This window comes from Pristiophorus japonicus, chromosome 15 (genome assembly GCF_044704955.1).
Source record: "Pristiophorus japonicus isolate sPriJap1 chromosome 15, sPriJap1.hap1, whole genome shotgun sequence".
Lineage (NCBI taxonomy): Eukaryota > Metazoa > Chordata > Chondrichthyes > Pristiophoridae > Pristiophorus > Pristiophorus japonicus.
The window spans coordinates 111,062,506-111,079,668 of record NC_091991.1 but is presented as its reverse complement, the minus strand read 5'-3'; the positions used below and the strand labels follow the sequence as shown (position 1 = coordinate 111,079,668).

The window sequence follows — 17,163 nt, the reverse complement described above, 5'->3', positions numbered from 1 at the left end:
CTGCATGTAGGAGGATTTCCACTACACACTATCAGATGACAGTAAATGCAACTAACTACATTTATTTACACTTAACATACAGAAGATATTAGGCACCATTTATAAAGTACAGCACACCATCTTTAAAATACACAAGAGCCAGTTGCGCTCAGCCTTTAATTGCATGAGACTGTATGACAGTCATGATATTTCTCAGATAGGGAGTTTCACATACAACATACAAGCAACGCACCCTTTAGAAATCCAGTGAGGACTAATGAGTCATAGAAACAGCAACCTTTAAACAAAGTACTTGACTTAGAAACCCAATATTATTCTACTGATGCACAGGGAACTTTTGCCAGTGGAATCAAGAATCACGACAATGACCATAGTAATATCTATAGAATGGAGAAACTGGAGATGAAAGAAGGATCACCCATTAGCCACGTTTTTTTCTTTTGTAACCTGTATTATATGGGCTATGAAATGAAATGCAAATAGCGTTTGGTGGTTGTTGGTAAAGAGTGCTGCAAGTGTCTATAATAGTCACAGCACTTTTACACTGATTTTTTAAAATTCTATCACAGAATGTGGGAATCATGGGCCAGGCCAGCATACTGTTTGAAGTTAAGTAGACTGTGTGTTTTATAATTGAAAGAATCAAAGTGAAAATTATTCTACTTCACTCTGGCCATACAAGATTATATATCATGATACGTATGCTTCGAACCCCATCCCTCTCAAAGGTGCAGAGTAAATGCCAATGCAATATCTTGCAGTATAAAATGAAGTGTTAGTGCCCTTCACAGAAAGCCGAGTCATCTACCTGTGAGTGACAGCAAATAAAGCTTACTTTTAAAGTTTTCAGTCCACCAATCCACTGAAATGGTTGCTAGTCGAAGTACACGTCAGGGAAAGATTTTGCTGTTCCTAAGAAATAATCAGCAAATTTAGTGCTATCCTTGTTCTAAAAACTGAAATCAAAGTTTTTCTTTAAAAAAAAAATCACATTCACAAGGCTGTCGAGCACTTGTGGACTACAAGAATGCTGATTTCTAGATTATTGTGCTATTTTGTCACACTGGTCCCGTTTCTCAGTAACAAATGTTACATTACCTACCTTTGGATTCGTCCTTTGCCGCTGCTAAATATAAAAGCATTGGGTCACAGACATAAGCAGAGAATTTGAAGTTCTATTGATAACATGGTCCTTTTCTTCACCCCTGCTGCACTCAGACCCTTGTTCTGGCAATGTTCCTGTTCTGAGACCAAATTGACAAGGTAAACATAAGGAGGCTCTAAGTGTACCAATTCAGAAAGATAAAGGGGCAAAGCAGGTTTGCAACTGCGTGCTTTTAATTAGACGCAAAAGGTGGTAGTCACACCTGCGCTTGGTAGTATTAGTCAGTACTTACAAGGATAATCTTGGCATAGCATCACCTGTCAACTTAAACACCGTATTCATATACCCGCTATCAAAAGCAAATGACGTTAGATCGGCTAACTAATCCTTAGGCTCAGGAGCTTTGTGAATGGTGTAGTGGTAATTCTATCATCCAAGGACCTTGATGTCTCCTCCCTCAGATAGACGAGCTGGTGCAACACTTCACCTGTCCTATACATCTGTGGATGGTCCTTCACATGAGTGTTAATCCGAGCATGCTTACTCAATGGTGTGGCAGCTGAAACCCATGGTTTTTCTGTTGGACATTGCTGGCATCAGAGGAAGCTCACAACAAGCTTTGCATCTTTGAAATCCTCGGCAAGGTGTAAACAAAGAGAAGGGAGTATTTGTGGCAGGGAAGGATTCATGGCAATCAATGCAAATTCTGAGTCCAGGTGTCAATGTGAATCAAGAGGCCAAAACCTAGACAACGGGCACCAAACCAACACAAAAACACCTGAAAATCTTTGCACAAAAAGACAGAAAAAAAAGTCATAGCTACAATGTTAACTTTGAATAACTAAGACTGTACTAGGGACTTTCACCCTATTCACCGAGTCTGCAGTTGGGAATGTAAAAACCAAAGGGTGTGTGCTCCAGAATGAGGACCGATATACAACTAAGTGAGGCAGCAGTTCAGAGCCGGCACAAACATGATGGGCCGATCGGCCCCCTTCTGTATGATTCCATGTGCATAGATTTAAAGGGCATTATCCTGATATGGGAAGAATATCCTATTTCTATTTGTAATTTCACTGCCATAAAGAACTGATTTGTGTCAAAGCAGAGGCAGCAAGCCCACATAGGTTTTAGCCTAGCCCGGTGTACCAAAACGCTTTGCTCCTCTGAACCTTGCAAAAGAATGTAAATTTACACCTGATCTGCCTTTTACACGAGTCGAGAGAAATTCTTTGTAGGCTGCGCCAAAGATGCACCATGAGAAGTAGGAGCTTCAACAGTTGCTGGAGACCTTACCCAGCTAATGTGAGTTTGATGGTGCTTGAGGTTAACTTAAAAAAAAAAAGCCAGGTACTTTTATCTGGTGCATTGTTTGCTGTTTAACAATATCAAGAACCGTAAGGGTTGATTCAGGTTGGAGAGTCGCTCCAACACGAGGACATGACAGGATTTAAATATTAACAGAAATTAATTTGGGAATAAAAATTTACCTCTTTTGGTTAATGTGCTTTACTTTATATTGCCTGTTCCTTTAGTTGAAAATTTTACAGGTCAGTCGAGAGAGAAAAAAAACTGTACCAAAGCAAAACTCTGCTACATAAAGTGGTGGAAGCGTGTTATAAAAAGAAAGCTTGATATTACACACCGTATCTGTGGTGCTTGTTTTAAAAAAAAAGGCAACCCAGGTTTCTGCCACTGGCTGTGTTGGTGAACACGTGGAGTGATACTGAGCCATGCAGATTATAGAAAGTCTTGGGTTCAATCTTTGGCCTGTGCAGAGTTAACAAAATCAGCGCCAGGGCAGCAGTGTGGGTGTGACCATTATCTTCAGTGCACCAAACTAAGGATAGGCTCAGTGGTTATGCTCCCCACGTACACTCTTGATTTAGACACAGAGGGTGGCATTTTAGCAGGGGTGCCAGCATTTGTGGAAATGTAGCCCAGAATGAGCGATCATCTTTAAGGAAAAGGGAGGCAGAAAGTTGAGGAAAACAAACAAAAAAATCTCTCCCCTCCCTCAGACCCGGGAGAGCGGCGAACTTCTGTGCCATATCCAGGATTTATGGAGAGCTCGTAAATAATTTTATCGGTAAAAATTAAATCTCAAGTCAAAGAAAGCCAGTAAGCTACCACTAAAATAACTTTTTACCTGCTGCAATTTGGACAAAGTAAAAGCAACTGATAGACGGGAATAAAAAAATATGGACTTTCTTCCCCCCGCAGAGAGCAAAATAGGCCAACTGAAAGGGAAGTCATTTGAGGCGGTACTTCCGATACATGAAGATAAATGTTTTGAGTACACGCTATTCCTCACCCCAAACAAAACATACAGCCTTGAACCAGGGTACGAGGAGATGCTGCTCCTTCAGCTATTTTGCTCGTATATGGATGTTGGCAAGTGCGCTGTGAAAGCAATGCATTAACACGTTGCATTATACACAGTTTTCAGTTTTACTTCATGTTTGTACATTCTACAAATTTCACATGCTACAGTACACTATGGGCAGATGGTGGTTTATCCATCCAAAAAGGCTCTTGACCAACCGAATTACTTAAAGTTAAACATACTTCAGTACAGCTCTGAACCACACACACTTTTTTTTGTAAGAATCACACGGATTATATTTTTGATTTGACTTGTTTTCCTGATACAGGACCAAAGTTGAAATAGCTGGTATCACAGTTTGTGTGTGTCTCAGTTTTAATATAATTCACAGGATCCACTTCTGTCTGCAACTAGAAACTTTTAAAGTGACTGTTACAGTCGATAAAAGGGTAGGAAGCACCTTATGTGCAAGAAAAGGCAAATGCTGCATTGCAGAACAAGCCCGGCATAAATACACACCGAGATTCTTTGCAATATGACGGCAGGTGATTGGCCCCTTCAATGGTCAAGATTAAATGACACTTCTTTTTAACAATATGTACGTATCAGTAAAGATTTGCCCCGGAACATTTTAAAAGAAATTTAGTTGTACAAAGTGTACATCAATTTAGAACTGTAATACTAAAAGAAAAATTTACACTCTAAAGCCCTTTTGTTGCACAAATTATAACTTAAAATATGAAAGTATTCATAACTAAATTATTTATTTTAAAATTAAAAACTTGAGAACTGGAACAAATGCTCAAAATTTGGTATTCTAGGTTCATGTAATTTCAAAAGGCATTTAAAAAAAATTAGTTTCTAGTTTCAGACAGCATCCCAGTACAAATAAGTCACTGTTAAGATTTCTCTCGTAAGTCTAAACTATTCTGCTTCTACTCTTCTGACTGTTTTGTTCTTGAAAAAACTTTGGGTTTGTAAAATAAAATTTAGTGCTAGGTTTATTAAAACAAACCAATGATTTCACAGTCTGTTGCACTATTCCTGCATTCCAAGTAGCCATTTCCTGGTCCTATTCTCTTTTTTTGCACCAGTTTGCACCCGATATTTAACCACGAAAAATTACACATAACACATGAGTATTAATCAAACCTGAGTCTGTGGCTGAGCAGCATTCGAGTCTTTAAAAAAAATTCCAGGGTGACCATTTATATATTACAGTTATTTATACAGTATTTGTACAGTGTTCATCAAGGAACAGAAACTAACAATCCATTTCGGATTTATCACTAAATGTGTAAATTAAAAAAATTTCCCCCAAGAAGAAAACTAAAGTTTTCCCACCCGGTTGGTAAAATTCTGTACAGTATCTTAAGGAATAAAGCACCACATTCTGGATCCCAAAGTGTGAGTTCTTCGAAGATTTCACGTTTTGTGGCGATAGTTTTACCCCATCACGTATCTGAATGAAAACAGAAAAGATGTAAATAGACTCAACGCTAACTAAAACGGCAAACGTTTCTCCTGTGTACCAATTCTCAGTGATCCGAGCGTAGAATCTTTTCGAAATTCTCCTCACTTGCTGGTTCTGAATATTTCCCGATTATTGTCAGCCAGCAAGTAAAATAAACCCAGCTCTCAAGGTTTGGATCTAATCACACGGTACAAATCCAGTAGCCAAATAACTTCCCCATCTCAACATGGCCACTGGTGGAATAAAACAAAAGCAGCAGCCAGGGAGCTTCCTCCATGCCACTCTGCCCTGCAATATCAGATTACAGAAGTATTAACCAATGTCCGCACCAATGTGTACCATTTGCACAGGTTACGAATCTTATGTTCAATTTCTTGCAACTTTTAAATTCATTAACAAATAGACACTAAGTGCAGTGAAACTGGTAAAGGCTAAAAACATAAAAGGAAACTGGGGTCAGTGAAAGGTCCCAAAGATGGCCTGATGTTACGTTTCCAAGGGATTCAAATCAGTCATGATCTTATTAAATGTCTCGAAGGGCCAAATGGCCTACTCCTGCTCTTATTTCTTATGGATTACAAAATGAATTATTCTCTTATGTTCACAGATCAACAGCAGAAGGTGAAATGTTAAAGAGGTAGGGTATCGGAACCACTACAATAATTAGAAATTTCAGAGATGGAAATTCACGGACAGGCTAAGGAAGCAAGGAAAACAAGGCTTCTGGCCTATGGGCGTGGTCAGAGACATTGAATCCAAGAATATACATTGGGTAATGAGAGTCCCCAAATTGCGAAAAGCATGCACTAATTCAAATCAGCACTGCATCTTTCCTCACCAAAAAATTCAAACAGTGATCGCTCATTCGAATGAGCAAGTGAGAGTCAACATGATTCACATAAGACCAGCAGGAATATTGACCAGCCAGTTTTGTTTTGCTGTTTTTGGCCAATTTGTTTTTGAAATACTTGAAATTCCATGAAGACTATCCATTGTAAACAGATTGGTGGCATCAGTTACAGAGAGAGACTAGAAAAACAGACTCTATTCATTAAAGCAGAGGTTAAGAGGTGTTTAAAACTATAAAAGAACATTGGATAAGGTAAATAAGTAAATACTTTTTGACTGTTAAGTCAGAAAATAGAGGGCATGAATTTAAGACCACCAAAAGAACAAAGAACCATAGAAATCTACAGCACGGAAGGAGGCCATTTCAGCCCATCGTGTCCACGCCGGCTGACAAAGCTATCCAGCCTAATCTCACTTTCCAGCTCTCGGTCCGTAGCCCTGCAGGTTACGGCACTTCAGGTGCACATCCTAATACTTTTTAAATGTGGTGAGGGTTTCTGCCTCTACCACCCTTTCAGGCAGTGAGTTCGAGACCCCAACCATTCTCTGGGTGAAGAAATTTCCCCTCGAATTCCTTCTAAACCTTCAACTAATTACTTTAAATCTATGTCCCCTGGTTGTTGACCCCCTCTGCCCAGGGAAACAGGTCCTTCCTATCCACTCTATCTAAGCCCCTCATAATTTTATACACCTCAATAAGGTCTCCCTTCAGCCCCCTCTGTTCTAAAGAAAACAAACACAGCTTATCCAATGTTTCCTCATAGCTAATATTCTCCAGTCCAGGCAACATTCTTATAAATCTCCTCTGCATTTTCTCTAGTACAATCACATATTTCCTGTAATGTGACGACCAGAACTGCACGCAGTGCACTAGCTGTGACCTAACTAATGTTTTATACAGTTCAACACAACCTCCTGCTCTTGCCTTTATTAGCTGAGGCATAGAATACAAGTATTCCATATGCCTTCCTAATCAACTTATCTACTTGGACGATGTATAGAAGGCACCTCAAGTCGTTGGATATAGATCACCAATGATGTCTCTGCAAGATCCTGAAAATCCCCTGGGAGGACAGACACACCATCAGTGTTCTCAACCAGGCTAACCTCCCCAGTATTGAAGCACTGACCACACTTGATCAGCTTCGCTGGGCAGGCCACCTAAGCAAATGCATTATGCGGAACTCCTTCGTGGTAAATGAGCCAAAGGAGGACAGCGGAAACATTATAAGGACACCCTCAAAGCCTCCCTGGTAAAGTGCGACATCACCACTGACACCTGGGAGACCCTGACCGAAGACCGCCCGAGGTGGAGAAAGTACACCCAGGAGGGCGTTGAGCTCTTCGAGTCTCAACGCAAAGAGCATGAAGAGGCCAAGTGCAGGCAGCGGAAGGAGCGCGCGGCAAACCAGCCCCAACGACCCCTTCCCTCGACGAATGGCTGTCTCACCTGTAACAGGGTCTGTGGCTCTCATATCGGACTGTTTAGCCATCAAAGAACTCACTTTGGGAGTGGAAGCAAGTCTTCCTCGATTCCGAGGGACTGCCTATGAAGATGATCTACCCGGCCTGCTACCTTCAGGGATCTGTGGACATGCACTCCAAGGTCCCTTTGTTCCTCTACACTTATCAATGTCCTACCATTTAATGTGTATTCCCTTGCCTTGTTAGCCCTCCCCAAATGCATTACACTTCTACAGATTGAATTCCATTTGCCACTGTATTGATATCTTCCTCCAGTCTACAGCTTTCTTCTTCATTATCAACCACACAGCCGATTTTAGTATCATCTGCAAACTTCTTAATCAACATTCAAGTCTAAATCATTGATATACTGAGCCCTGCAGAACCCCACTGGAAACAGCCTTCCAATCACAAAAACACCCATCTACCAAAATTCTCTGGATTCTGGAGAGGTCCCAGCGGATTGAAAACCGCAAATGTAACGCCCCTATTTAAGAAAGGAGGGAGACAGAAAGCAGGAAACTATAGACCAGTTAGCCTAACATCTGTCATTGGGAAAATACTGGAATCCATTAAGGAAGTAGCAGAATAGTTAGAAGATCATAATACAGTCAAGCAGAGTCAGCATGGTTTTATGAAAGGGAAATCATGTTTGACAAATTTGCTGGTGTTCTTTGAGGATGTAACGAGCAGGACGGATAAAGGGGAACCAGTAGATGTCGTGTATTTGGATAAGACATTCGATAAGGTGCCACATAAAAGGTTACTGTACAAGCTAAGAGCTCACAGGGTTGGGGGTAATATGGATAGAGGATTGACTAACAGAAAACAGAGTGTCGGTATAAATGGGTCATTTTCAGGTTGGCAACCTGTAACTAGTGGGGTGCCACAGGGATTAGTGCTGGGGCCTCAACTATTTACAATCTATATTAATGACTTGGATGAAGGGACCGAGTGTAATGTAGCCAAATTTGCTGATGATACAGATAGGTGGGAAAGCAAGTTGTGAGGAGGATGCAAAGAATCTGCAAGGGGATATAGACAGGCTAAATGAGTGGGCAAAAATTTGGGAGATGGAGTATAATGTGGGAAAATGTGAGGTTATCCACTTTGGTAGGAAAACTAAAAAAGCTAATTATTATTTAAATGGCGAGATTACACAAAATTCTGAGGTCGAGGGATCTGGGGGTCCTTGTACACGAAACACAAAATGTTAGCATGCAGGTACATCAAGTAATTAGAAAGGCAAATGAACTGTTGGCCTTTATTGCAAGGGGGATAGAGTATAAAAGTAGGGGAGTCCTGCTACAACTGTACAGGGCGTTGGTGAGATCACACCTGGAGTACTGCGTACAGTTTTGTTTTCCTTATTTAAGGAAGGATATACTTGCATTGGAGGCCGTTCAGAGAAGGTTCACAAGGTTGATTCCTGAGATGAAGGGGTTGTCTTATGAAGAAAGGTTGGGCCTATACTCATTGGAGTTTAGAAGAATGAGAGGTGATCTTATTGAAATGTATAAGATTCTGAGGGGGCTTGACAGGGTAGATGCAGAGAGGATGTTTCCCCTCATGCGGGAATCGAGAACTAGGGGGAATAGTTTCGGAATAAGGGGTTGCCCATTTAAAACGGAAATGAGGAGGAATTTCTTTTCTGAAGGTTGTGAATCTTTGGAATTCTCTACCCCAGTGGGCTGTGGAGTCTGGGTCATTGAATATATTTAAGGTGGAGATAGACAGATTTTTGAATGAGGAGAGTCAAAGGTTATGGGGAGTGGGCAGGGAAGTGGGAGTTGAGGTCAAGATCAGATCAGCCATGATCTTATTGAATAGCAGAGCAGGCTCGAGGGGCCAAATGGCCTACTCCTGCTCCTATTTCTTATGTTCTTATTACCTTTTGCTTCCCGCCTGTGAGCCAATTTTGGATCCAACTTGCCACTTTACCCTGGATCCCATGGGCTTTTACTTTTGTGACCTGTCTGCCATGTGGGACCTTATCAAAAGCTTTGCTAAAATCCATATACACTACATCAAATGCACTACCCTCTAGGTTACCTTCTCAAAAACTTCAATCAAGTTAGGGAGCGGTTAGGAGAAATGTTTTTACACACAAGGTTGTTAGGAGTTGTAAAGAAGCATCTAAAGTACGCAGGTATCTTAGGGAGTGGCCAGGCAAGTTTTTAAAAAAGTGAGGACATTTCTTTTAAAAGCTATTATCGATTCTGCTTCCACTACTGCCTTTTAAGCCTTCAAGTGGATAAATATTTACAAAAGAAACATTTCAAAAGGGCATAGGAAAAGGGCAGGGGAATGGGGACTAAAAGATTAGCTCTGTCTTCCAGAGACAAGACAGCAGAGGCACTATAGGTTGAAACGCAGCACTTGAAAATCCGATTAGACCACAACTATTGGCTTACCCTTGCTGCTGACTTAGTTACTTCCTAAAAATTCCAGTAGGTTAGTGAGGTTTTACCCCTCACTTAAAAACTTGTCTGACTGCTCCCTATACCTGCATACTTTAGATGTTTGTTTACAGCATCCTGTGCAATGCCCTCAAGCATTTTTATCATCACGTGTGTTTGATTAACGAGGCAGTAATGACCAGATTTGCTCCTTCCGTCGTTATGGAACATCGGGACCACATTTACCATTCTCCGGTCATTAGGCATGACTCCAGCATGTATGAAAAATATCAATCAATTCCTTGATGACTTTAGATGAATCCCATCTGGTTCAGGAACCTTCTGTTACTTTGTGCTTTTAATTTCTGCACAACATATTGTTTCAAAACTGTGTGTGTGTGTTATGGAACATTTGGTCCCATTTACTGCAACTGTAATCTGTCCTCATTTGGGAAAATTGAAGATTCCATTCGATACATCACCCAAACCACACCTTTCCCCAGTTTACCCTTTAATGTGCCACCTGCCCTTTCATCTCCCTGCTACTAATAGAACTCTAAACCTATTTGGCCCCTTTGTTGTTGATCCAATGTTCTCTCACTTTTTCCTTTTACTTTCTTTAGTTAATCCTTAGATGCTGGTTGTAGAAATCTCACTCGTCCGCATTTTGTTTCCTTGTACATTTAAAAACATTTCTGCTTGGATGTCAGGTTCCTTCTAACCTCCTTATTTAACCAGAGGTCTAACTCCTGCTGCGTTTAACCTTTTTTTTTTTAAATAATATACTTTTTTCCTCAGCCTGTTTTATAGCTTTAAATGCATTGGATTTTCTTCTGTTCTATTTTAAAGTATGGTTTGCTTATTAATTTGCCTCACGATTCATATCACATCCAAACTACTTTTCTACCAGTTCTCTGACTTAAAGCTAAACTGTACAATGCGCTCTAGATCTCACAGAGTTGATCTTAAACAGGCGCTGGTACAAGGAGATTTCTTGTAATTAGATAACCCACGACTTTTTCTGCATAGCTTTCGTCCACTAACCTGTATTAAAGTTTCCCTCCCTTGCAGGATTAGTGGGCTTTCTGCTCCTCGCATCTCTTTTCACCAGTCTGCAAAAAAAATATAAACCATTATTTTTACGTGCTTCTAGTTTTTTTCCCCAGTCATGATACGTGTTAAATGCAATGTGCACAAGCGCATCAGTTTACGAAGCATTTGAAATAATTCTACTCACATAGGTGAGCGTTTTTTTTGTAATGTATTTTCTGAACTAACGTGTGCTTCGCCAAATTACTACTTCTCAGGGAAAATTGGAGTTTTTTTTTAAAATGGTGCTGAGGGGTCTCAGTGCTGGAGAATGGAACACTTGCACTGAACGCTGATCAGATTTGAACAAGCACAGGTTTACATAATCTCAGAATTTAAAGAAAATATTTTCAGGGTTATGAGGAAAGAGCGAGACTAACTGGAGAGATCTTTCAAAGAGCCAGCACAGGTGCGATGGGCTAAATGGCCTCCCCGTCCGATGTAGGATTCTATGAATCAGACTCCAATGGGTCTGTATTGAGGCAAGAACCAGGTGACAGCGTAAGCATCCGAGAAACGCATAACTCAGCTTGGCATTACTTATTTCTGCACTGATCTAAAAGCAGTATCGCCCAGACCGAGCTGGATTCAAACCCAATTCAGGTTGCATAAACTTGTATTCCCTGGAGTATAGAAGATTGAGGGGTAATCTGATCAGTGGTATTTAAAATATTAAAAGTATTCAATAGAGAGATACAGACAAACTAGTTCCTCTAGTGGGGGAAATCGAGAACAAAGGTACAGTATCTTAAAATTAGAGCTAGGCCGTTTAGGAGGAAAATCGAGAAGCAATTTTTCCACAGAAAGAGTAGTGGAAATCTGGAATTCTCAAGTCAATTTGAACTTTCAAAACTGAGATCGCTAACATTTTTGTTAGGCAAGGGTATCAAGGGATACGGAAATACAGCGGGAAAATGGATTTGAGGTACAGATTATCCACGATCTAATTGAATGGTTGAGCAGGCATGAGGGGCTGAATGGCCTACCCCTGCTCTTAATTCCCAGAAGTAACTTTATTAAGCCAACGTTCCACCTAATCCCCGCTTACCAGATAGAAATTTATACGGTTGTAGCTTTGTTTTTGTGCTGCAGTCCTGAAAGAGATACTCGAAAGCTCAATCAATATCAGATCATCACAGGGGACCGCATTTAAAGATAATCAACAAATAAATTAATGTGCACATACCTTCCATCTTGTAGTATCCCTAAAAGAACCAACACTCGTCAAATCGCTTCTGCTGTCCGTTGGACCATATTCCTTGTAACTGTGTGAATAGTGCTTTTCTCGTACTAGAAAAGGAAATCACAATTAAATTTACTTCAGGTATTAAAAAATGTAGCCAGCATTCAAATGTTCCATTTCAATTACCTCAATATTTGAGCGTAGATTATAAAAATCAGACAGCAAAACACTAGAGCATGTCAGGTTAAAATGGAGCAATCTCTCAAGGATACATCCTCGTGCCAATGGATGGAAGTTATAAATAAGATTTGTAAAATCAAACTCCCTAATCCAGAAGAGAAGGCCTCCTTCTGGGCCAGTAATGAACAAGCTGGTGAGCTGAGGGCAACCAACAGAATCGCACTCTGTGAATGGGGCAGAAGATCAGGCTGCAGATGGGCATTTCTGCAACCTGCTCAGTCAAACGCCAGCAGCAACAAGCCGACAGGCATTGCTACGCCAGTTGAAATTAATTTTAAAATCTTCAGCATTTTAATTGGAATAGGAATGTCTAATTCTAGCACCACCACTAAAATTAAAGGCATACAAAATCCTTCAACAATATCGCAGCAGCATTGCAAAAGGTTATTTGAATGCAAGTGTAACTAAACATTTAGCTTGCATTTTAAAAAATACTGAATAGCTTCCCCGGACTGTGTTTCACCCTTGGCTCTCCTCAACGGGCGAGTTCCATCAGTTCTCCATTGGAATTCAGAGCTTTAAATTCCAATCTCACAGGGTGAACAAACTGGCTGGACCAGTTCGGTGCCTCAGAAATGTAAAGTTGTTGAGCTAGCAACCAGAAATAGGAAGTGTAGTGGCAGAAGGCGGCTGCGGGAGGAGGACCTGAAAGGCACATATACCACCCATGTAGTGTAACCTACGTCGTAATCAACAAAACCAATAGTCTTAGAGCGCAATCTAACGTTCATTACAGTGGATGAAGCACTGTGGATTTATTCTCAATCTGCAACTTTTGAAGGCATTGGGCCATTTTAAAAAGACATGGATTTCTATAGCACCTTTCACAACTACTGGACGTCTCAAAGCACTTTACAGTCAATGAAGTAATTTTGGAGTGCAGTCACTGTTGTAATGTGGGAAACGTGGCAGCCAATTTGCGCACAGAAAGCTCCCACAAACAGCAATGTGATAATGACGCAAGATCCTACAAATCCCCTGGGAGGACAGATGTACCAACATCAGTGTTCTCGATCAGGCCAACATCTCCAGCATCAAATCACTGACCGCACTCGACCAGCTACATTGGGCGGGCCACATCGTCCGCATGTCCGACACGAGACTCCCAAAGCAAGCGCTCTGCTCGGAACTCCTACATGGCAAGCGAGCTCCAGGTGGGCAGAGGAAACATTTTAAGGACACCCTCAAAGCCTCCTTGACAAAGTGCAACATCCCCACCGGCACCTGGGAATCCTTGGCCCAAGACCGCGCTAAGAGGAGGAAGAGCATCCGGGAGGGCGTTGAGCACCTCAAGTCTCATCGCCGAGAGCATGCAGAAATCAAGGGCAGACAGCGGAAGGAGCGTGCGGCAAACCAGACCCCACACCCACCCTTTCCTTCAACTACTGTCTGTCCCACCTGTGAGGCTGTAATTCCCGTATTGGACTGTACAGTCACCTGAGAACTCACTTTAGAGTGGCAGCAAGTATTCCTCGATTTCGAGGGACTGCCATGATGGTGTTTATGCTCCATTTGAGCCTCCTCCTGTCTTTTATCATCTAAATCCAACAGCGCAACCCTCTAATCCCTTCTCCCTCAAACTTGTCTAGCCTTCCCGTAAATGCATCTATACTATTTGCTTCAACCACTCCCTCTGGTAGCAAGTTCCACATTCTCACCACTCTTTGGATAGAGAAGTTTATGAATTCCCTATTGGATTTCTTGGTGACTATCTTATATTGATGGCCTCTAGTTATGCTCTTCCCCACAAGTGGAAACATTCTCTCTGTATCCACTCTATCAAAACCTTTCATCATTTTAAAGACCTCTATTGGGTCACCCCTCAGCCTTCTTTTTTCCAAGAGAAAAGAGACCCAGCCTGTTCATCCTTTCCTGATATGTATACTCTTGCATTTCTGGTATGCAACCAGAACTGTACGCAGTGTAATCTAACCAAGGTTCGATACAGGTTTAGCATAATTTCCCTACTTTTCAATTCTATACCTCGAGCAATAAACCTTAGTGCTTGGTTTGATTTTTTTATGGCCTTGCTAACCTGTGGCGCAACTTTGTGATTGGTGTATTTGTACTCAGATCCCTTTGTTCCTCTACCCCACCTTGACTCGCAACTCCCTATTCTTCCCACCAAAATGTACTGCCTCACATTTGTGTGTTGAACTTCATTTGCCAATTATATTCCCATTCTGCAAGTTTATTAATGTCCTCCTGTAATTTGTTGCAGTCCTCCTCAGTATTGACTATCCCCCAATTTGGTGTCATCTGCACATTTAGAAATTTTTGATTCCAAAGTTTAAATCGTTAATGTAAATGGTGAACAGCAGTAGTCCACGCACTGATCCTTGTGGACCACCACTATCCACCTTCTGCCTCTGTGAATAGCTACCCTTTACCCCACTCTCTGCTTTCTATCTTGACGCCAGCTAGCTATCCATTCTGTACTTGTCCCCTGACTCCGCATTCTCTGACTTTGTTCATCAGTCTATTATGGGGTACCTTATTGAAGGCTTTTTGAAAATCTAGATAAATTACATCTACTGCGTTACCATTGTCTACTCTCTCTGTGACCTCTTCAAAAAATTCAATGAGGTTGGTCAAGCAAGACTTTCCCTTTTGAAATCCATGTCAACTATTCATTATTATATTTTTCTTTTCTAGATGTTCTTTTATTCTCTCGTTTATTAGGGATTCCATTATTTTTCCTACCACCGATGTTAAGCTGACTGGTCTATCATTCCCTGGACATGTTCTATCCCCCTTCTTAAATATAGGTATTACATTAGTTATCTGCCAGTCCTCTGGCACTACACCTTTTTCTAATGAATGATTAAATATGTGTAGTGGTGCCTCTGCTATCTCTTCCCTAGATTCTTTTAAAATGCGTGGATATAATTCATCTGCACCAGGGGTTTTATCCTCGGAGTTTGATTAGTTTATTTAATATATCCCCTTTTAATGCAGTTATCTCATCATCCAATATCACGTCACCGGTTCTATCTCACCTGGTAAATACCAAAGCGAAATAATTATTTTATATTTCTGCCATCTCCCTATCATTACCTGTGGTATTATCCGGTCTATCCCTTAATGACCTTATTCCCATCCAAACCTTCCTTTTTTTATTGATGTGCCTGTAAAATATTTTACTATTATATTTTATGTTCCTTGGTAATTTAATTTCATAGTTCCTCTTTGCCTTCCTAATTGTTTTTTTTTTTTACTTCTCTCCTAATCCATTTGTATTCTCCCTTATAATGCGCTCCCCTGCTGTCTATGTACTTAATGTATACCTCGTTCCTTACCCTTAATTGTTCCCTTTTGTCTTTATTGATCCATGGAATCTCATTAGTGTTTAGTTTGTTCTTTCCTTTTAGCGGAATATATTTTTCCTGCACTTTGTTGAACAGTTTTAAATGTTTCCCGTTGCTATTGTACATCGTTGTTTGCCAATACTGTTGCCCATTTTATTTTCTCAAGTTGTATTCTCAGCCCCTCAAAATCAGCTTTTCTCCAATCTATTAACCTGGTTTTTGTCATGCTTACATCCTTCTCTATTATCATCTTATAGCGTATTATATTATGGTCACTGTTGCCTAGATGTTCCTCTGCTTTTACTTCTCTCATCTGGTCTGGTTCATTCCTCATTACTAGATCCAATAGCGAATCCTCCCTTGTTGAGCTTTTTATATATTGGATTAGAAAGGAGTCGTGTACACACTGTAGGAACCGCATTCTCTTATCCCCTTTACCTACCTTTTCTGTCCAATTATTGGCACTGCACTTTAGGAAGGATGTGAAGGCCTTAGAGAGGGTGCAGAAAAGATTTACAAGAATGGCTCGTGGGATGAGGGGTTTCAGTTACGTGGAAAGACTGGAGAAGCTGGGGTTGTTCTCCTTGGAGCAGAAAAGGTTGAGAGGAGATGTAATAGAGGTGCTCAAAATCAAGATCGATCTAGAGAGAGTAGATAGAGAAAAACTGTTCCCATTGGCGGATGGGTCAAGAACCAGAGGACACACGTTTAAGGCAGAAGAACTAAAGACAACATGAGGAAAAACTTTTTTATGCAGCGAGTGGTTATGATCTGGAATGCATTGCCTGAAAGGGTGGTGGAGGCAGACTCAATTTTATATTTCAAAAGGGAATAATTGGATAAGTATCTGAAGGAAAAAAAATTGAAAAGCTACAGGGAAAGGATGGGCGTGTGGGATTAACTGAAGTGCTTTTGCAGAGAGCAGACAGGCTGAATGGCTTCCTTCTAGGATTCTATAAAATGGTCCACGGCGCTTTACATAAGTCATAACGAGGGAAATAGGCATTGAGCCATAGGAAAGAGGCGGAGAGATGACTGAAGGCTAGCTTGAAAAAGGTGTGTTTTGAGGATGTTTTTGAAGGAGGGAGTTCGGAGAGCAAGGCCAAGGAGAGGGGAAGCTCTCCCATCAATGGTGGGGCAAAGGGACGGAGGTACATAGGCCATTTCATCATCATAGGCGGTCCCTCGAACGAGGATGGCTTGCTTCCACAAGAGTTCACAGATGTTGCAATGAAGGACCCGATGTTCCAGTCCTGAACTCCAGTTGAGGGGGTGGAAGATGTCTGTGCGTGAATTTTTTTTAACGTGTGGTGACCGTTGCACATCACACGGGCTTGACAGAGCTATGTCTTTATCCAGTGGCAAGGATTAACCAGGACGCCTGGAGACCTGCTCTGCTGAACAGACCTAGTGCGCGCACATATCGCAGTGTGGGCAGGTCTGTGGCTGCCCCTGGGCCCTCGGCTCTTCTGGGCCCCGCGTGACTGGAGGATGTTGCAGAGATAGGGGAGATTTGAAGCCAAAGGGAAAGGATTGTAAAAACTACATGCACTGTGGGATGGGGAATCAGTGCAGATCAGCGAGGAGTGGGGGGCGGGGCGGGGAGGGTGTGATCGGGGAGGGAGGGACCTAGAACAGGCCAGGGTGCAGGTGGCTGTGGTTTGAACATTGAAGTTTGTAGATTGTGGACATTAGAAGGCCAGTGGGAGAGAGCATTGGAGTAACT

General features: G+C 41.4%; 1 protein-coding gene across 5 annotated transcripts in view; it reads right to left on the bottom strand.

Moving 5' to 3' along the window:
• Nucleotides 1–75: 75 nt before the first annotated feature.
• usp42 (ubiquitin specific peptidase 42) overlaps nt 76–17,163 on the bottom strand; it is a 94,286-nt gene continuing 77,198 nt past the window's right edge. For 2 of the 5 annotated variants that reach the window (XR_011596802.1, XR_011596803.1), the window contains 4 exons: nt 11,893–11,996; nt 11,755–11,800; nt 10,662–10,729; nt 980–4,893 (listed from right to left, as the gene is read on the bottom strand). Coding sequence is in view for 1 of the 5 variants with exons in the window: in XM_070900781.1 (XP_070756882.1) it covers nt 10,691–10,729; nt 11,893–11,996 (143 nt within the window). In the remaining 4 variants the exon portion in view is untranslated. Of the gene's footprint in view, nt 913–979; nt 4,894–10,661; nt 10,730–11,754; nt 11,801–11,892; nt 11,997–17,163 lie in introns of those variants that run through there. The other 3 variants (XR_011596805.1, XR_011596804.1, XM_070900781.1) reach the window with 3 other exon arrangements.